We start from the raw sequence: 22,271 nt of genomic DNA, 5'->3' as shown, positions 1-22,271 counted from the left end.
CATTAGGAGCTGTGCTTCAGAGAGTTAAAAGCACTTCAGAATGGAAGACTGCATTTTTTAAAGACCATTCAACAACTGAAACACTGCTATTTTTTTCATTCCCTCTGCACAGCAGAAACCAAGATTCTCAGTTACTTTGAAACGGAAGGGTTTTTTTTTTTACAATTAAATGGTGTGAATATTTTTAAATTGATCTGTAGAGTGAAGAGAAACTATTGGAAATAAATCAAAATTGTTTTGCCAGTAAGTGCTGTGTTCTGAAAAACTGTAAGTTAAACTATAAATGACACTTTTCAATTATAAGACTGGGCAGGCTACAGCAACTTTATAGTAATTTTTAATGTTAAGTTTGCAGCATTCTAGTGGAGGGGTGAATCTCAACCTTTTCATCTCATGGACCACATCTTAATAATTATCTTATGTACTAGCTCCTCTCCCATTTCTATTTTAGGAATCATAGGTGTTGCTTGTAACCACAATAGGTTTTTAAAAGAACTTAGAGAAAAGTGACTTCTTTTTCAAGTTGATCAAATGAGGAGATGCATGATGATCATGCGGATTTGCTTTACAGTAGACCAGAGGAAGGATGGTCCAAGTTTTTGCACTTACCCAGGATTTGGGAGACCTGGGATTAGTCCCTGTTTTACAAGACGTGTGTATTTACCTCCCTGTACATCTCTAGCCAAATTTACCTATCACTCGTAGTGAGGGTAGAAAAGCCATTCAGACAAGACATCTGTAGTTCATTAAAAATGTATAATGTCTTTTGTATGTGTAAATAATCTGTATTGAGCCTTAATCTTTCCATAGCTATTAATCAGTGTTGCCTTTGTCTCCATCATATAAAAAGTTTCTTATCCTGAGAAAAGACAAGTGTGTGTCATATCAAATATAGTGTGTTATAAAATATAACATTACAAAACATTAATGTGTTGCACTCACAGAAAACAGAACAATAGATAAATGAGTTTTCTTCCATTAAGAATAAAGGTGCACAGTAGAACATTGCAGACTTAGGGTTATATCTTCCTTCGTTACACACAAGCGTGCACAGCTCCCTTTGCTGGCAGTGGCAGTTAAATACATATTTAGAGCAGGATAGTCTCCTTAAACTTCTTGTACACTCATCTTCATATCCAGCCATTTGATGTTTAGCTCTTCTTCCTGAGAACAAATCCATGAAGGGCAGGTCCATGTAACCTGACTGGTATTGCTAAGCTGTCTGCTTTGGAAACATAAGTCTGTTTTTGATTAAACAAAGTGTGTCAAGCAGCAAATTTGTTTTGGTAATCAACTAATACTGTAAATATTCCTTGGATATTTTTTCATGTACAGTGAAACCCATGATGTTAGAATATTTACTTAGTTTAGAATTCTGTACCTGCCTGGCTTTAAAATAGACATGGCCTAAATTTTCCTAATGATTTTGGGTGCCTTAACTTTTGGATGCCCAGCTCAAGACTTATTGAAAAGGCCTGATTCTCACAAAGTGATGAGCTCCTACCCTCTGAAAGTTGGGCCCTTGTATGATGTGTCAAGTTGAACACTCAAAAACTGAAGCACCAACCATCATAGTCACTTATGAAAATTTAAGCTGCTTTGAATAAATTTCATTGTACAAGAAAGCTCTGTAATTTAACAAATCTTATGGTGCTAAAGATAGTAGTGGGGTTCTTCTCCCCTCCCTCAGAGAGTGTGCTGATTTTCACCTTTTCTTCCTGCAACATGAATGAATGGAGAGCAGAAACCATTTGTTCTGTAGGCATTTCTTTGATCAGTTTTTATACAAAATATAACCTAAGTGATGACTGCAGTTAAAGAAAAGGTTAAGCGTACATTTCTTAATACTTGCCACTGTTGAATAACCCTAGAAGATCCAGAGCAATCTAAAACCCAAAAGACAAATGTCATAAAGGGGGGGAAATTCACCACCATTCCAGAGAATTGCACTAAATTACTTGTTCCACTTATTGATCTAAATCCTTTCAAATGTACTAAAGGTTATTGGATAGAAGGCTGGTTAGAGATGCTTCATAATTACCCTAGCTTTTGATGCATTCAGCATAATTTAGAACAGTCTTTATCTGGCTCATGGCATAACTGTGACCTCTGTAAAGTAGAAATTCAGTGAACAAGACCTGGTGTGAGCAGAAACATTGATGAGCTAACTGTTTATAGCAATAAATGGGAATAAAATGAGTCTTTCTGAAACTGGTGAGTTTGCTCCTCCACTAAAGGTTGGCACAGCAGTCTTGTAAATAGATGACCATTGAACTGAAATACTACTTGTTCATTGACCCATTAGATACAATAAAAGCTGCTGTCTTCCAGTAACTGTTGCTGAAGGGAAATTTTGAGAGCACTATAGCTAGTAAAATCCTTCATAGGAAATAACTCTGCCTCTGTCTGAGTGATAGAATCCTGCCACAAGAAAGGGAGAGGCTGTAATATGTCAAAATTATATGCAGTTCACAGAGCCTTGCATATCTCCCCCACCTCATTCCTCTTTGAAGAAATAATGAGGCAGATCCTCAGTTGATACTATGTGTTGTCTGTTCTAATAATGAGTTGTAAAAGTTCTTTGTGAATTCTGGAAAGACTTTGTGCAACTAGCACTCACGTTTTGTAGAGGTCTTCATGCTTTCAGATTTCCTGTAGCATCTGATACCATGGACCTCTAAAATGACTGTTCAGCTTTGTTTTGATGATCAGGGGTGTTTGTTCTTTCTTCCTAGGACCCTATTACTCTTCCTGTCTAGGCTGCTCTGAGAATACAAAACAGTTTGCAGTGTTTCTGAAGTAATGCTACTCTTTGAAGTAATAGATCTGATGTGTAGGATAAGGGCTAATCATGCTGTGGAAGACTAAACACTTACATCTGTAATGGCTTGTCTGAGTGTGCGTTTTTCATCAAAGCACCGTGTGCCCAATTTGTGTTCTGTTTAAAGGTTCAGAAACATTTCAGTACACAGCATGCATGCTGTAAGACAGATTTTAGTTAGGGATATTATGAAACTTTGGCATTTCTTCAGATAAGTTCAATTTGAAAAAGAACGAGGTACAAAAGCAAGTCATCTGGAACACTGACATGTTCCCAGAACGTTCTGTTAGGTGATTTTAGTGGCAGTTATCTCTGCATTCACTGTGCCATTGAAGACCAATCTTAAAGTTTTTTTTTTAATCTGATTTTGTCACCAAGTGTCTGTCTGAGCCTACAATTACAATTATTTTAGGATTCTTAACCCTTATGGTAAGAACTATAATGGACTGGAGGGAGAAGTATGGTGAGGAAGAAAGAAAGAGAGCCCCAACTCGAAAGGACTTTTGAGATCAGGTTTTGGAGTCTGCTGCAGGAAAATGTGACATTAATAAGCAAAGAAGCAGATGACATAACAAATGCTGCTTTTCATAGCTTCAGAGGGTGGTGGTGTTCAAATATCCAGGGGAATATTGATATATGTTCATAATGCAGAGTACAAAGAACTATATGATGGGTAAAATAAACTCACCAGGCATGCAAAGGTGGTTTAATGTCCATTTTGAGGAACCATAAAACAGTTCAGATTTCTAAAGAAATCTATTGGGGGAAGAGAGGGCGAAGCTAGCAAAACTGCAGGTAATTGCTTGAGAAGGTAATAATGCCTACATCCTTCATTTAGAGCCTTGCCTATACATCTTGTTTGAAAGATTCTGTAGCTGTGGCTTTAATATATCGGACTTTCCTTCTGAAAGACAAATCGATTTTGAATAATTTAATCCCAGGTATTTTAAATGCTTTTTCTCCCAACCTGAGTGGAAGATGTACATTTTTTTTGACTGAAGAACACAAGATTCTAGAGAGTACAATAGGATTTATTTACCACAAAGGCTCCATAATTGGTCAGCTTTTGGTCTGTGAGGGTATGTCTGCATAGCAAAGAAAACCCGCAGCCGGCCAATGCCAGCCGACTTGGACTCGCTGGGCTGTTCCATTGCTGTGTAGACTTTCTGTGGGGTGGGAGGTTCCCAGAGCTGAAGCCTGGATGTCTACACAGCAATGAAACAACCCTGTGAGCCCGAGTTGGCTGTCACTCGGTAACTGGGGTTTTTTCTTTGCTGTGTAAGATGTAGTCTTAGGGGACCAGATTCAGAACTATACCTGTGCTTCTAGTTCTGTGGTTTCTTAGTAGTATGGTAAATTACAAACAGAGGTTTAGTTTGACCATGCTGCATTTATTGTCAAAAGATAAATTTTATTCCATTGACAAACTGCATCTTGCCTTATCGAAGGCATAATATCTGAGAAATGCAGGTTTTAATGATTTAGAGCCATACTCTAATCTGATTAATGCCACATCTCTCAAAATGTCATTCCCATGTTGTTAAATACAAGATGGGGTTCAAGCTTCATCCTGTGTAAGCGTTCAATAGGGCCTACATCAGAAGGAATGGTTGTGGATATGCATGCAGGATATCCAATGGGGAGGGCTAGCTCACTGGTTTGAGCATTGGCCTGCTAAACCCAGGGTTGTGAGTTTAATCCTTAAGGGGGCCATTTGGGGCAAAAATCTGTCTGGGGATTGGTCCTGCTTTGAGCAGGGGGTTGGACTAGATGACCTCCTGAGGGCCCTTCCAAACCTGATATTCTATGATTCTAGGATTGCACAACTGCCACATCCGCTGTTTTAAAGCAATGGCAATATTATCATTTTTATGACTATAACATCATATTTCGAGCAATTTGATTATCTGCTCTGTTAAGTTTCTAGTATGTGCATTTAGAGGTAGTGTTTTGTTATTTTATGCTCTGAACAGTGATAAAAGTTCAATGAACTATAAAAACACCCATACCTTTAGTGACAGTAGCATTTTTTTAGTTCTGAAACAAAACTGTTAAGGATATGCAAAAATCTCTCAGAGCATTAATCCCAAATTCTTCAAACGTCCACTACATAAACAAAACACTTTTCCTGCATCCAACTTGTTATTTGGGACCAGTGCACCTTACCAGAAACCTGTTTCACTCCCCTAGTCTACTTGTCCAAAATATTTGACTTCGGTATACCCTCTTTCCTTGCCTCCTGATTTCCAGTAGGCAAGGCAGAGTATGCGGGCAGGGTAATTTTGTATTCATCTGTATGGTAGCATTTTGACTTGTATTAAAAGATTGCTTATTATTTGTAATCATTGTAATACAGATTCCAGGCTGTAGAAATAGAATTGATATATTGGTTTATTTTAGATGACAGTGTCATTTAGGAACACTACTACACACTATATGCATTTCCTTAAAAACCTGATTTTTAGTAATCTCGCAATGCGTCCAGGATAGGTACTAAGGTGTACTTATTACTGGGTGAAATGTATAGATGCTGCTCTGAACTTTCAGGCAAGTGTTTTGAAACTAGATCTGCCACAAAAAAAAATTTTTTTTTTAGTCTGTCCAAATTCATTCAACCAGCTAGAATAGGTAATTTTGTAGATGATCTTGGTATGATTGTGCCTGGAATAGTGCAACAAACTTTACAGCCAGAAAAAGAAAATTTAGTAAAAAATGTTCACTTGTGGACCCCTCCAGTTCTCAGTGGCTTCAACTTTTGATTCTAGTGTTGCCTTATCATTAATGTAGCTCTGGTTATTAAACATGAACCAAAATACTCATGTGACAGGCATTTGGACCATGTGGTTTAAGAAAAGTTTGTTTTTTCCTGTTGATCATGAGTGGGAAAAGTCTAGCTGAAGGGGAAAAAAAAGTTGACTTCATAGATGCATATAGGTGGGTTGATTTCAGAGGCTGGAATGCTTTGGGTTAACAAAATATGATTAATGTAGAATTTATTTATCTTCAGTAAACTCAGTTTGGTTTGTCTTATCAGGATATAGCTGAATAGCAAATAAATAGGAAGCAAGAATGAAAATGAAGTCCTATGCTACAACAATAAAACTAAAATACACATTTGAAATGTTCTTTCATTTAGGAAAACTGCTTGTCTATATCAGTGGTTTTCAACCTTTTTTCATTTGCAGACCCCCTAAAAAGTTTTGAATGGAGGTGTTGGACCCCTTTGAAAGTCTTAGACATAGTCTGCAGTTCCCCAGGGATCTGTGGACCACAGGTTAAAAACCACTGGTCTACGTGGTTTTGTTTCTTCAATTTAATGGTTGAGGTGAAATGCTGTTACAGCACTTTAAATTGTCAGTCTTCATGTAAGAATTACAGGAAAAAATTAAATTGAAAAGTGCCAGAAAGCTGAAGTCTCGTGTTAATCCACAGTGATGGAACTGCAGAGGTGGAAGAAATGCAGAGTTTCCACACCATAAGCATGCCTCCCAACCTGGAGGATCCACCGCTGAAAGGATAACAGTCTACATGCCCTTTGTGTCTAGACAGCAAAAAGATACCCCTTGTGATTTGTCCTCTGGAAACTGAACTGAGACCAATTCTTTAACAAAAGCCAACAAACGAAGATAGTAAAAACCTTAGGTTGCTCCTGAACGGGATCTGTATTCTGTCCTACAACCTAAAGATTGAAGGTGATATGTCCCATTATTAATCCCCTGATTCAACTGGCCTGAACACATTTAAAAAAAATACTTTTCCTATCTTTTTCAACTGGCTGCAGTATATAGTTAAGAGCTTGATTCATAATTAAAATTCTTCCCTAAAAGGAATACTTGTTTTCCCTCCTTAGGACTTGTGGCGAATTCGAAGCCCATGTGGTACCTGTGAAGGGTTTGATGTTCACATTATGGATGACATGATTAAGGTAAGTGAGGGATCATCTAAAGTCTTTAGGCAAAATGTGACATTATAGCTAAGTTTTAACTTTACAAGGAAAAAGAGCTGTAATTTAGTGGAAGATATGAGTGAATAATGTGTGTTTTACATCTGTGCATGTGACACACAGAACATTGTTTCATCCTAAAGTGATGTCAGTGGTATTCTCAGTTAGACATAACGTAATTCCTGGGGGGAGAAATCCTTTCTTGATTTCTAGCCTTGTATTTCTTTTTGATCTGACAAAGCTGTTTTGCTGTCTTCAAGCATTCAGAAAACATAGTCTTTGTTGATTCAAAATAGGGATTAGAAAATGTATTCTCAAAGTTAATTGCGTTTTATGCTGGAAATCAAATCATCTAGCAATAGTTTTATTAACTTCTTTTCCTCACACCCTTGTAATCAGTGCAGTTACTTAGACTCAGACGCTTTCCAAGAACCAGCGATGAGACGTGGCTAGTAGTGGTTAATCCTTTGACACCAACTTTACTGGCGGTCGTGGCTAGTAGTGGTTAATCCTTTGACACCAACTTTACTGGCGGTCGTGGCTAGTAGTGGTTAATCCTTTGACACCAACTTTACTGGCATGTCCCATTACCAGTAACGAGGTGAGCTTGGAAAGCCTGAGGACTAATCAGCTTTATTGCAAAAATTGTGTATGGTCATTTTCAAGCATTTCTGAAAGACCTCTCTAACGTGACCAGTTATAGAGACACTTCATCTGCTGTGGAGCTATAGCTGTTAAATGAGAGCGTTTCTGTAGGTAGGTCCCAGTAGTTGCTTTATCTTTCTATCAAGAGCAGAGTTTTCATGAAACTAAATGAATGTATAAGTAACTTGGCAATACTCTTATGAAGTATAGTGGATAGGAAGGAAGGTTCTTCTAATACAGATTTTACAGTTAACAAAAAAGTTGGGGCAACCAATGTGTGGGTCATTCTTTCTCTTTTCCTCTTCCCAGGGGAGAATTGTGTGTGCAATGGAGTCTTGGAATGCTACATTTTAAAACTTTTATGGAAATGCTGCTAGGGAATGTGAGTGCTAGAGAATGCAGGTCAAAGAAGTGTACCTTGCTTTTGGGACAGAAAGTGATGAGGTTTGTGATGGGAGCTGGTTCCACAACCTCAGACTGGCACCTAAGAAAGCTCAGAAATCTCTGCTTCCTGTATAAAATAAGCTTTACCCTTATGATCGGAAGTTCTATTGTGCTTGAGGACCAGAGTTATTGACCACAGTCCTCATGCTGGAGCTTTAGGTGATCTTTTAGACAACCTGGGCCAGGCCATTGAGAGCCTTGAAGATAGGGACAGACATAAACTTGACTTGCTTCCCATAGAATATCAAGTTTAGAGAAGGAAGAACAGTTCTGATGTTTTTGCAATAGTCTGTGTTGCTGATGAGACTTATGCAGCATTCTGTATACTAGTTGGAATCTTTGAAGGGCTGATGTCTTCATGCTTATCTATGTTGTTGTAGTCTAGCTAGGAGGCACACAAACCACATCATACATTATACCCAGCATAACTGATTAAGGAGTGTACTTGTCAGATGCAAACTTGATTGTCTTTACCAGGTTTTTTCTCTTTCCTCAGAATTCTCTGAATTTTAGGGAGTCCAAAGAGGCAGAGCCTCACCCATTGTGGGAATACCCTTGCAAATCACTGTCTGACCCCCAAGAGGTTATGACATTTGACTTCAGACTGACTGTACCACAACAAACTCTCAGCACAGATGGCTCTGTAAATCTGTTAAGGTGAGAATTATTGTCTAAGAAAAGCATAATGAGTTTTTCCTTTGCTTGCACTCAAATGCTTTATACATTACTACAGATAACAGGTAAGTATTAAACGTGTGACCTGAAGTTGCAAAAGCCACAGAAACTCAAAACTACACCCCACTGTAACTTCTTGCTGCCTACCCTCAAACCCAGGCTTTACCTACCTTCGTGGGTAGCGATCTGTCAGTTGTCAGCTGAAGTAAAAGGGAATTGGGACAGAGATTAGAGGTACATCATTTCTTGGAAAAGGGACTTGTATTTTAAAAATAGCACTGTTATTAAGGAGGAGGATATGAGCAAACGGATATAGAGTATGTTACCATGAGTTAAATATTAACCGTTTGATTGAATTAATTTATAGGTTAGGTCAACCAGACCAAGATCTGGGTGTTTATTTCCCCTTTCCAAATATAACCATCTGTTCTGTGGTTGATCAGTTCTTTCTGAACCAGCACATGGTTTATCTTCCAAATTATGGTGGTTTCATTTTACTAGCTGTAAGTATATAACATTCTTTGCTGTAATTATCAATTTTTGTAGGTAGCTAGTTCACATTTACTTAAATATTATATGCAGCGTGTATTTTGAGATAATTCCAACTGGTTTTTCATAGCCACATGTCTCTAAAATTGAAGTAACTTCAAATAGTTCTGCAGTGTAGGCTATAATTCTGAAATACTGTGTAACTAGTGCAAAAAACTTGTAAGTAAAAAAACTTGGTTTGAACTTCCATTACTTCAGGACTTCTGCTCTTCAAATTTAAAGGCAAAACTGTGTCATGCTAACATAAATGTCTGTAACTTGGCTTTCTCTGTGTGATACACACTTTATGGGTACTTACGTGGCCCAGATCATACCTTCTTGTGGTAAAACTCACAGGACGGAGCTCTGGTAGAGAAGACTCCGAGGATCCCCTGATAGGAGAGGAATTCTCATTTTATTGCAAGGATGAGGTTTGTCCCCACCTTACAGAATAGATCGTAAAGTCTTTCCCCAAAGTTGGCAGGTACTTGAGAGTTATTTGTGGATCATGGAGATCCATGAGAGGCCAGACTCATCTGTGTGTGTTCCGTGCACGTTCCCTGTGCTTCAGCACCAGCTGTGTTCCCTGGCAGCATGATTTGTGTAGCCATACTGCCAGAGATTGCCCCTGAGGCACTAGGGGGCTCGGTGGAAAATAGAATGCAGACTTGGTCCTGTATTTATCTCTTCCAGCCAAGCTCTGTGGAGCAGGAGGTGGGTGAAGTGAAACAGCAGATGTGGTAAAGGCATCTGTAGGATTCAGGAAAAAAGGGGGAAATGATGTGGTATGAAGGCAGAGGAAATCTGTTCCCACCCAACCTTCCAGGCAGGAGGAGGAGGATTCCCTGTCAATGTGTGCCTTGTTACCTACTAACCTGGAACGCATTTTTAATCATCACGGACCCAAACACACACACTCATGGCCTGCTCCAATATCATTTCCCTGCATTTTGTCAGACTTACAGGTCAGCAATTGGTTATACAGTTGCCATCCATGACTGACCTATTCAGCTACTCAGCTCCTCCCCAGGCAACTGATTGGGTGAATACCATAAAACACAAATACTGTGTTCACAAAAAATAGAGCCATTGTTTTAGGTACAAGTGTTCTATAAAGTTATCAGAAAAGAATCAATTTACTTGTTTCTTTCCAGGACTGGGAAGAGCCATGGAGCAGTTCTGTGGATGGAATATCATCTGACTGCTGATATCTCAGTGAGCACAGGACTTGTGCAGATTTCAGATGAAAAGGTATTTTCTTAATTTCATTTAACCTGTATTCTTTGAGAGGAAGGAAAAGGTTTATAGGCTTACAGCAGTGAAATACCCACCTCTCCTGGACACACAGTCTTGGTTCTCTCTTACTTGGTGCTGCTTTTTATTAGATTTAGTTATTCACTACAATTCATTGTAGTACTATGTAAGTAGAATTGTCTATTTAGATGTGAAAAAAGTAGTTTAAACAGAGAGGTCTGAACCAAATCCAAACACTCCTGTAGTTCTGGAGCTAAAATTCACAGCTCAGACCCATTTGTAGTTTGAAATTATGATTAATTCTTCTTGCTCTGCCTAATTCAGTAAAAGCAAAACGTTTGAGGGAAAAGAACAATAAATATTCACTAACTTCATCGCACCCTAAGTGTGCTGTGACCAGATTGTTTTCTTTTTCACATTGCACTGTGCAATACAAAATGTTGCAGTGGGGGAAATGGATAATATATTCACTCCTGTAAGAGTTGACAGGGATGTAATCAATGGTTAATGTTGATCTGTGTGTTTGGACTGGTGACAAGAATTGTTTTTCTCTTGTTTTTAAGAGTATCAGGGTATTACTGCTTAGTGTCTTGGAGTCGTGCACTATTTTTTCTTTTTTTCTACAGGGCAGTTGCAAATGGAATCCCCACTGCAAGCAAGCTGTCTATTTCTTCAGTTCTGCACTTGAACCAGAAACTCTGACAGACCTCCCTAGTGCTATCATTTACGCTATAAATTTTAACCCAAAGACAGGCGAGATTGCCATGAGTTTTAAACCATTATCATAAAACATTCTGCTTTTACTTGACACTTTTCTAAGTTATAATAAATATATTGAGAGATGGTGATAGTGTTTCCTTTTTACAGCAAAGATTTTATTGTGATCAAGCTGACTGCTTTGTAACCTACCTCAACTATATCTGGTTTTGTTTTCAAAGTACACAACTGGAGAAGGAGAGAGAAAAGCACTTGCTGGGTTTGCCAGATGGCATAATGCTGATTGGACTATAAATCCATCTGCCATTGCCTGCTATAGCATGAGAACTGAAGTGCTTTGAGGTTATTTTGGAGATCTAAAGCAAATTTCTTAAATCTTAAACATTAATTTAGCATCCTAAGGGATGAACAGATTAAATCCTGCTTTGACATTAGTTGAAAATGAGTTAACCTGGTAATTTATCTAGTCCCTTGCTAGGACAGTAAAATTAATCTATTTACCTCTGTTTTCTATAGCACCTGTCACTGTTGTATTCAGAATATGGGATGTTGACTTCAGACTCTATCAGTAGAAATCCCATGATGGGATATGTTGGAAAATTCATGAAGTAGTGCATTTAATATGGAAAGGGACACCACTTAAAGATAACCAAGAAACCTTTTGCAGGTTGTGATTAATTACAGAAAAGTTGTCTGTGATAAAGTATTTTGTGACAACATTTGGATTCAACCAGTGTCTAAGGCATTGCAGCTCTGAAGAGGCCTTTACCCAACAATTGACTGAAAACTGCTGCAGACAAAAAAACTGGAAGGGAGTAATGGGAATTTAGAAGGTGTGTGTGTGTGTGTGTGTATATATATATATATAAGATAAATTGGAAATGACAAGTTGGTGGTAGTAGTCTCTGTAAATAGAGATACTTTACCATTTAATCAGGAGCAGAAATGAAGCATGCAAGCTAAGTTACCAAATAGAATTGTATTCAATCCTCATTCATAATGATCAGGTATGTAAGGGCCCATTTCTGACCATCTATCCACCACTGTAGATATTACAATGAAAACGTTTTACCCTAATTGGAAGAATTCCTCAGATGTCTTTACACTGTAAGCTTTCTAACCTCAAATTTACATGACTACCTCATTGAAACATACATAATCTATTAGAACAAGTAAGGGAACTAGCTTGGCTATCTAACACCTTGGACTTGATTGTGGAACAGTTCAATGTGGCGATAATGAACAGAATGCCACAAGGATTGATACTGGGCCCAATTCTTGTCCACTAGTATAAGCTACAAGCAGGAATATAGAATGAAACTATATTGCTCATGGAAAAAAAAATGTAGGAAGCAAAGTTAATGCAGAGGAAAAGGGCAATAACTGTATGAGACATGGACACACTGGAATCAATAAATAGTTCACATAAATAGTTGACTTTTTCTTGATTGACTAGAGTAAGAATAAGTATGCTACTGTGGTTAGGGTAAAGAAATAAACACTGAATATTTCTGGTACAAAAGCAAACCTAGTTTGGTGAGGAATAAATACCTATAGTATGTGTGATAGAAATCATTCTGTACTGAATAAAGTTTAATAAGGTCACACAGCAACACTCTGCCATTCAGGTGCCTCTCTTTTTGAGAGGTAGGATGGGTGAGGGGGAAGAGAGATGTTATTTCTAGCACTGTCAATGAATAATGAAGGGTCCGGTGGCACCTTAAAGACTAACATTTATTTGGGCATAAGATTTTGTGGGTAAAAAAAATCACTTCAGATGCATGGAGTGAAAATTACAGACACAGGCACAAATATATATTGGCACATGAAGAAAAGGGAGTTACCTTACAAGTGGCGAACTAGTGTTGAAGGCCAATTCAGTCAGGGTGGATGTGGTCCACTCCCAATAATTGATGAGGAGGTGTCAATACCAAGAGAGGGGAAAATTGCTTTTGTAGTGAGCCAGCCACTCCCAGTCTGCTGAGAAACTTCAGAGCTACAATTCATTTGCAAACTTAACACCATCAATTTGGGCTTGAATAAGGACTGGGAGTGGCTGGCTGACTACAAAAGCAATTTTCCCTCTCTTGGTATTGACCCCTCCTCATCAATTATTGGGAGTGGATCACATCTACCCTGACTGAATTGGCCTTCAATATTGGTTCTCCACATGTAAGGTAACTCCCTTCTCTTCATGTGCCAATATATATTTGAGTCTGTGTCTGTAATTTTCACTCTATGCATCTGAAGAAGTGGGTTTTTTACCCACAAAAGCTTATGCCCAAATAAATGTTAGTTTTTAAGGTGCCCCTGGACTCCTCGTTGTTTTTGTGAATGCAGACTAACACGGCTACCCCCTAATACTGTCAATGAATGTAGCAGGAGGTTGCCAGGAAGATGCATAGAGCCACATCTGCAGTTTGGTGTCACGGTGGAGCTATGTTGACTTACACCAGCTGATGATCTGGGTCATAGTTTGCAAGAGATGGTAGGAAGTAGGTAAATGATTTTTTTTTAAATTGGTTTGGGAAAGATATTTACTAGAGATCTACAAAGCTCTAAAGGGAATCGAGGAGCCAAGGGTAGCAATAGAAATTATTAGAATTCACTGGTTTTTAAAAGTGTAAAATAAAAATAAGTACAGGAGAAGATTGACTACAGTGACTTGTAGCCGTATGGCAAAAATGAATGATTTAAAAATAACAGCTAGATGGGGGAAATAACCTTCTGGGAGAAAGAGAAGAGTGAGGGCAGATTAAGCAATGGGAAATAAGTTTTATACAAGGAGGTGGCTGAGTTATTCTTGCTAGAGTCAAATTAGTTAACTCCTGAGGGAGTAGTGAAGAAGAAGAAATCTCTACTCCTACTGGAAGTAGACTTGGTTATTATTTGTATGGGGGAGGCCAGAGAGCCACTGTGCTAGGCCCTGTATGAACATAGTGACCTAGAGGGACTCTTTCTGCCCATCAACTAAAATTTGAAAAAAATCTTTTTTGGGTTTTAATAGTGGGGTGGATACACCAGAATCAAGCTGTAAATTAAAACCAGGGGCTAGATGTTTCCTTTATAATGGGAAAAGCTAAAATATGCATAACTGTACTACAGACCTAAGCTGCAGAAGTTAACCCATGCACCATCCACACATAAGGAAAGGAATTTAAAATTTCAAACTGCCCCCTGCACAGTGATGTTGCTGCAATTTGAGAAAAGGTGGAGCACTGCAACTCTAGCCTCTGTGGTAAAAGACCACATCAAGTGGACATGTGCAGCAGGCTTTTCTGATCCTATTTCAACCTGCAGTGCTGAGGGCCAACACCACTACTATTTGCAGATGGCCCCAATATATTTAGACAAGCACTGATATGCACACAATTATGGACTTGACAGATCTGCATGAGACTCTTCTGTTGGTATGGCAGCAGATGCCTACAAAGTAGATGGTGTGATCTGATGCATAAATTTGAGGCACCATTTGCCTTTCTGACATGCAACACACATCAAGACATTACATGCTTACTGTGTACCTAATGTAATTGTTCTGATGTCTAAGCATCTAAATGATTTGGTGGGAAATGAGTGCTTTCAGATGCAACATGTTCATGTCCAAACAGCTGTATTGATCTCCCTGTGCTGTGGACCCTTCCAGGTGGAATTATGGTACTGCACTACCTGTAATTGCTTGAATAACCACTGCTCCGAAAAGACTATCATCCCCGACGTACATATCTTTAAGAAAAAACATTTCTTTCTCTCTGTACTATGCCACAAGGCACACCAAGAAATAAGCCACTTTAATAGAAAAGCACGCTTTACCTAACAGCAATGCTCAAACTCCCATTTATTCCCAGATCTGACACCAGCACTGCACTAATGTAGTGTCTGAGCTAGAGCTGCGGCGTCCAAATAAGCAGACCAAGCTTTGCAGATTGCTTTATAATGACTAGAGTCAGCCCTGCCACAACAGGCAGCAGGTTTGATCCCAGCTCAGACATGCCCAAGCTTGTAGGCGATCAGCAGTAGAAACCACCAGGGAGAATTATAGCTTACATTTTTATATACAGGAGGCTCAGGATTTAACTAGTCACTCTTTCATGGAGGCACTAGGAGACAATTAGCATAGTTCCTATTCAGATATATTGTAGTCTGCCAAAATCATTATGAACAGGTAGTGTGAGGTGAGTATTTTGGATGTGAAGGTACATGGGGGTGTAGCACCTTCCTCACGTTTCAGTTTTAACTTTTTTTTTTCCAGGTTGTAATAATCTGCTCTAAAATCATTCTCTCTTCCTTTCAGTCTTCACATATAAGTGTTACTGTCATTGTTTCCATGTTTAGTAACTAAGAGGAACAACAATACTCCTTAGAGCAGCTGAGACTGACACCAGTGAGCCACTGGAGGGTGCTGAAAATTCACTTTCTAATCCATTTTAGTTTTGTTTTTTTAAATGTATTTTTGGAGCTGTTCTAGGCTTACCTCTCCCCTCAGAAAAGTACATAATGGGGCTGGCTTGTGTGTACATTTGGTGCTAAATTAGACACACCATATATGCATGCACCTACTTTGAAAAATCTGGCCCTAAAAGACTGCAATTTACCATTGCTAACAAGACTGCTATGGACTTCCGTATAATGAACAGATAAGCATCATAAAAAGAGCCTCCATCAAATGTGAAGAATGACAAGAAATATCCCCTGACAGAGAGTGGTCAGTGTGTGTTTGGGGCCTTATAGTAATGATTTACAGCGCCTTCTTTCCAGAGAGCTACAAGCACTTTACACATTAGTGAATTAAGACTCTCAGCCCCTGAGAGATAGGTAGGCATTATCCCCATTGTTCAGATTAAGAAACTAATGGTGCTCTGTGTGAATGTAGTAGTTCACCTACGCAGAGCTCATTGCAGGATCAGGGCCTTAGAGCTTAAATCATTTGCTCAAGGCCACGTACCTCTGACAGATTCAGGAATAAAAGTCATGCCCTGACTTGCAGTTGCTCTGCTTTCATTGTTTGTTTCCTTAATGCACATACAATACTGCAACCTTATGAAGTTTTACTGTGAGATGCAGCAAAGAGGCTTGGTAGCAGCAAATCATTGGTTTATCCCTCACACCTGTGGCAAGAAAATCAGGTGAAAACAAGGATTTAACAACAGGGCTTGATGTTTGACCCAGTGGCATGAAATTATCTTCCTGTTTTTCACCAGCTTCAGGCAGAAATGACAGGGTTCAGCACTTCCTTGTCTTGATGGATAAGAGTAATAATAATGATTTTAGATGATTACCCTCCTGGCTGCAACAATTTAGGCCCAGATTCTGCAACTGATTCTCCTTGGGCAGACCTCTGCACCCAGGTGAACTCAGCTGGAGGATCAGGGCCTTGCTTTGCAATTACTCCAAGTAAGAGGAGACTGCCCTCCACCTCAGACTTTGTGGCACAGGGTTTCACTTAAGCAAGATTGCATACAGTATTGCACCAACATCCTACTTAGATTAATGACTCAGCTACATTTTTGCCTAGTGTACATGCCATGTCTAATTAAAGCAAGAATTCACTACACATTACTGAAGCCTACAGGGAATCATCCACAGTCTTAGGGCCCAGCAAAAGAGTCACAAAAGCCTTTAGGGCCCATGTGGGTGCAGGGGGGACTTCAACAGCCTTCTCAAGTGCATTAGGAAATGCTGCATCAAGATCCCCCTACCTTCCCTCTTGTAGTGTGTTTATGAGCTGTTAAAGCTGCTGTCATTCCACCGTGGCTGGTGAGAGCCATGTATATAATCCCCCTCCTACCTCACAAGCATGGTGTGAGGCTTAGTGAATGAATGATTATAAAGTTCTTTGATATCCTTGGATGAAAGATTTCAGAGCAGCAGCCATGTTAGTCTGTATCCACAAAAAGAACAGGAAAACTTATGCTCTAATAAATTTGTTAGTCTCTAAGGTGCCACAAGTACTCCTGTTCTTTTTTTGGATGAAAGAGGCGACAGAAGTGCCCAGTATTATTAGTGCCCCAGGGACTGTATAGGAGCTCCAACATAGAAACTGCAGGTGAGAAGCAGTGAAATGAGAATTTGGATAGAGCAGACAAGCAGCTAGAAGGGCAGGAGAGTGAGGAATCCTAACAGGAAATCTCCCTAAAACAACCATCTCCAAGCAATGGTGATTGCAAAATGCTGAAGCCTTATGTTAATGACATACAGAAAGGATAGATAAAAACCTAAATACTCCTGTTGGAAGGTTGCAATACAACATTACGTTATGTCCTAACATTCAGATGCTAACTCACAAGAATCAAAAACAGAGACACAATACAGGCTGCTCCCTAAATCTGAGGGGCATAGTACACTCCAGCTTCGCACAGGCTCATTGTTTGCTAGGCCCGACAAACACTTCCCTATAGAGCTTCCTAGCCTGCAAGCAGGGCCAGGAAAACAAACAAACCAGCCAACCCTGACATTTAAGGTGACCGCCTACAATTTGAACAGAGTTTTCAATACAGCACACGTTACCCCTCTTATACTGACATCACAGATATCCCCAGGCATTAAAACAGCACTTTACAATGCTGATTACAACACAGAAAAGCACTGCCTTCTTCACTTGCCAGCCACCAGCTGAATTCAAGCCCTTTGTGTTTTCCCCACATCATTAGACCTAAAGTGCCTTCCCCCTGCTCCTATTTAACATTGTGTTACCATTGACTTCAGTGGCAGCCAATCTGGGCCCCAGACAAGGGCCTGTGGTGAGGGAATGCCCCTGCATGCAGCCCCCAGCACCTGAACTCAGGCTGCCTGGGTGATTCTCCCTGATTGGCTGAGCCTTCCCCTATGCTCAGGGGTTAGCACAGGCCACCATTTTGAGACACTTTCTCAGTGGGAGAGTTGATATGTGCAGGCTCTGAGAGCCAGGTGGCTGCATCAGCTGGTGGTGTAACAGGACTCCTGCTGGCCCTGTACTCCCAAGGCTGGCCCGGCTTTGTGGGGGGCTAGTGGCTCTGAAGAGGCTGGAGGAAGGAGCAGACCTTCCCCCACGCAGACACCCCCAGGTAGGCTTGAAGGGGGCTGGTGTGAGGCCAGATAGGCACATATTCTGGGGGAGGCTGTCATACGTTCAGCTAGTCCAGCTAAACCTCCCGGCCGAACCGGTCGCAGTTCCCTCTCAGGTGAGCTGTAGGGGGAGGCTACCTCTCGCATGCAAAACTCTGTAGGTACATTAATGCGGGGGGGGGGTGTCTTTTACCTCATCTAATTCCCCTTTGGGTTCATAATCATGGTAACGTGTGGAGCTGGTTTGGAACAGCCCACTTCAGCAGCAGCACTAGCCATCCGATGCCCACTGACGGGCTGTCCCTCGAGGGGTCTGTGGGGCCTCCCCGGAGCGTCAGGAGAGCGGGATCTGGGGCTTTTTACTGTGACTGGGCCAGAGGAGGTGCCAGTTCTTTGTGATAAAGTGATAAAGGTGCCTGAATTCACAGCTTGTGTGTGTGTGTGTGTGTGTACACATACACCACTGTGACTTTTCAAACTGAGAAAGGCAAGAAAGTTCCCTGCTAATACGGCCACCCTGTTACTCCTGAATAATGCCCCACTCCGTGTCACGGCTGGTGTGTAGCCCAGCTTGCTTGGGCACTGTACCAAGCAGGGGGAATTAAGGACAGGGCAATGGCCTTACCTTAGAACTCCCCTGTGTGTGGTTGTGTAATCAACACCCTGAATGTTACTGGGTCAGTTTTTCTCCTTATTGATGTTGTTGCATATCTGTGCAGAACACCTCCTGTGACCCCATACTTCCCATGAATGAAACCTCTGTCTCATGCCTTTCAATGGGAAGTCTGTGAGGGGAAGGAAAATGTTCTGAGGTGTATGTGCTACTGAATATGGTCAGTCCCTCCATGGAGGGAGAAATGTTTAAGTAGTTTCTTTTAGGGCCCAGTTTGGAGGAGAGCCTCAGTTCTTCCTTTAGAAATGCATTTAAAACCATTGAAAGCAGCTCTAAGCCATAGTGTCTGGGCCCGGTCGGTTACTGAACAAATTGTAGGACTGAAGATGGGTTTTGTTTTAAGGCACCGATATATATATAGCTGCAGTATTTAAGCACCATACAATTATGCATCGTGCTGTGTGCATACTAATGCTTATGTTTTCACAGTCTCCTTTGTTCTTGGGGAGTGAATGTCTTGCTTTTTGGATGGGGTCTGGTGTCTGGTTGGGGATTTGGAAAAAAAACAAACCAATTGTGCAGCACAATTTCTTTGAGATTGGGCTTGCATCCTGTGGGAGCTTTGCTGCTAACTTGAATGGGAGCAGGTCATTATGTTAAGACATAACCATTCCTGGTCCCTTTTATCACAGCAGTTTATTGGCTATCAGGAAGCGCTTGAGACAATATTGCCCTGATAGTGTGTTAGGTAAGGGTGCCAATGGGATTGACCTCAGGTATCTGCTTGTAGATCCATTCCTACAGCTTGATGACTTGGAGTGGTTTCTCCCCAGTCTACCGATAAAATGTCCACTGTCCTCCCACATGCCAGCTGTGTCCCAGGGTCCTCCAAGAGACTGGGATCTCATTTCTCCAGACTCCAAGTCTGGTAGTGCATGAAGTCCTTTTTTCCACCGAGTTTGTACAGGGACCACCATGCAGATGCTGCTGCTGTAAGAGTGCTGGGATGAAATTCTGGCGCCATTAAGTCAGTGGCTAAACTCCCATTGACTTTAATGGAGTCAGGATTTCATCCCTGGAGCCAGGCGTATGGGAAGTGGGGGAAGCAGGAAACTATGTATGCATGTCCATATGCACATCCACACACGAAGTGCAAATCATTGTATTGGAGTTGTGGGGGAAGAGGATGAGAGGGCAACGGCTGGCCAAGCCATCGGTTAACCAAGTTGTTTCCTACCATAAAGGTGTGCATTAAGATTGGTGGTGGCACATGTGGAGGCTAGATGCCTAGCTGAGATTGGAATTTACTGCATAAGGTAGTTCTGATAGGGAGAGGACGAGAGTCTGAGTTCTTTCTCCTCGGAGGTGAAAGGAGCAGAGTACGTTGCCGAGCTCTGCTGCTGCTTTGCAGTGATGGTGGTTGTTGGTGGTGTCATTTGTGATCCAATTTTTGGATGAAACACATGACCTTGTCTGCACTGGGGGGCTAGTGTATTTGTACCTTTCAGTCCCCACAGACTAATTAGTGCAGCACAAACCAAAAAGTATCCCAGAACAAGGTAAGGTGGTCAAGCACTCCCATTCCCCTCCAACAAAAAGACTCTCTGCCTACAAATGAGGTTAGATGTTAAAAATGTTTCTTTCTACCATTGGAGCTGCATCTGGCCAAAATAACATGAACTTTCGGCGGGGGGGTGGAGAGAAGCGGGGGAGGGGATAGATGGGGGTTTATAACAAAGCATGTACCATCCTTGCCTCCATTGGCATTAAAATGCCAATAAGCTAACAGAGTCCCCATTCAAATAAGGTGCATTTGGCTCAGAATGGAAAATCTCAGTGGGTGAGGGATATTCATTCCAGTATTGGAATGTATGTTGCAGATTACCGTATAGTCATTGTCTGAAATCCTGTCTTTGAACAGGAAGTGTGAAGGTCAGAGTTTCAGGGTGACCTGTGAATTGTCTTGTGGTTAAGTGTTTTAGGTTTATCTTGATACAAGTTTTTCTTTTCTCTTAAAAATTTCTTTGTAGTGTTAGAACGCTCCAGCTATAAATAAATAATTGAGATCAAATTGTCTCAAAGGGGAAAGCCTCTGGGAAACTTTCATACAGCATGGGTCTTCCACTGATGTCAAATTTGCTCTTTTGACAGAACCAGAGTGGCCCCAGTACAGTATGATGGTTCTGCTTGCTTTCACAGACTCTCACTTCCTACCTGCTTACAAATCAGCATTCTAAAGCATGCATCGCTGTCTTGTAAGAAGGTGCTGGGGTCATGACACCCTCTCCCCCCCTACCCCCGCCCATGCTCTTCCATAAGTGCATTTATTTTGTTTTTGCATGATGCCATAATTGACCTAGAACAGTCCCAGAAATACTAGCAGCACAGCAGAATAAGTTAATTATAAGGGCAATCTTTGTATTAACCAGTCTATCCCACCAGCCCTAGGGGCCCGATACCAGATCTAGGCATTTACACAGAAATAAATGTCAAAAACTCATAATCACTCCAAAGGATGAAATGGGGAATCAGACAGTCAGAATCGGAGAGACTTTGTCATTAGTTTTTAATAACGAATAGGATGACTTTGTGGTTAATGCATCAGACTGGGGATCAGATCAGAGTTCAGTTCTTGGATCTGCCACAGACTTCTTGTGTAACTATGGGGAAATCACTTAATCTCTCTGTGCCACTATTTCCTGTCTGTAAAATAGAGAACACTTTCTGTGTCTGTCTTTATTTAAATGGTAAATTCTTTTGGGCAGGGACTCTCTCTCACTAAGTTTGTGCACTGTCTGCACAATGAGGCCCTGATTTTAGTTGGCACTTAAGCAATGATGTAATACAGATAATAACCAAATGTTAACAGTAATGGAAGGAGAAGGTATGATGTGACTTGCAGGCATGGGGATGAGACAATGCTGATGGAGAGGGCTGCTCTTATATCTATGGCCAGGTTCTCTTCTGGTGTAAATTGATGTTGCGCCTTTGTCTTCAATGGAGCAATGTCATTTTACAACAGCTGAGGAGCTGTTTGTTCCTAGAACGGGGCTTTAGGGCTTATTCTCTGGAGAGTGCTGAATTCCTTCCATGATGGTTTGTGGTGTAGAGCGTGTATGCAGAATTCGATATTCTTCAATCCACAGTGGAGTTCATGCTGATGTCAATGGGAGGTTTGTGCACAGATTAAAATCAGAGCTTGGCCCTTCTGTGCTAACTATGATTTTAGGCCTGTTGTAGCATCAGTCATTGGGAGAATACATCCCCATTTAGAACCCTGCTGTTTCCTTGTGTCACACAGCCAATCAGCTGAGTCATTCAGTCTGCCACACTAACATAAACATATAATCACCCAACAGATCAGCAATTCAGAGCTATGTAGCACATTATAGCCAAGACATCCTTGCCAACTTGCAGTTTTTCTTTGTCTTCACACACCCATAGCCTTTTATTATGGAGCTTAATAAGAGAAGACAACTCTGTCCATGCCCCTTAAACTGACTTCCTCAATGGGACTCAGGGCTTCACACACCCTGTAGCCTTCTTGACCTCTTCTTAGAGTTGAGGGATTTTGCTGTCTTTTGAGG

At 40.8% G+C, this 22,271-nt stretch overlaps 1 protein-coding gene across 8 annotated transcripts in view; it reads left to right on the top strand.

The window, feature by feature from the left end:
• PRMT7 (protein arginine methyltransferase 7) overlaps positions 1-11,153 on the top strand; it is a 43,186-nt gene extending 32,033 nt beyond the window's left edge. For 4 of the 8 annotated variants that reach the window (XM_034788839.1, XM_034788835.1, XM_034788836.1 and 1 more), the window contains 4 exons: positions 6,672-6,746; positions 8,350-8,510; positions 10,211-10,307; positions 10,937-11,098. In XM_034788839.1, coding sequence (XP_034644730.1) covers positions 6,672-6,746; positions 8,350-8,510; positions 10,211-10,307; positions 10,937-11,098 — 495 coding nt within the window. Of the gene's footprint in view, positions 1-6,671; positions 6,747-7,163; positions 7,366-8,349; positions 8,511-10,210; positions 10,308-10,936 lie in introns of those variants that run through there. The other 4 variants (XM_034788838.1, XM_034788834.1, XR_004648052.1 and 1 more) reach the window with 3 other exon arrangements.
• The last annotated feature ends 11,118 nt before the right edge of the window (positions 11,154-22,271 follow it).

The sequence above is a fragment of the Trachemys scripta genome, chromosome 13 (genome assembly GCF_013100865.1).
Source record: "Trachemys scripta elegans isolate TJP31775 chromosome 13, CAS_Tse_1.0, whole genome shotgun sequence".
Classification (NCBI taxonomy): Eukaryota; Metazoa; Chordata; order Testudines; family Emydidae; genus Trachemys; species Trachemys scripta.
Note: the sequence above shows the minus strand (reverse complement) of the source record. Positions and strands in the feature narration are given on the sequence as shown.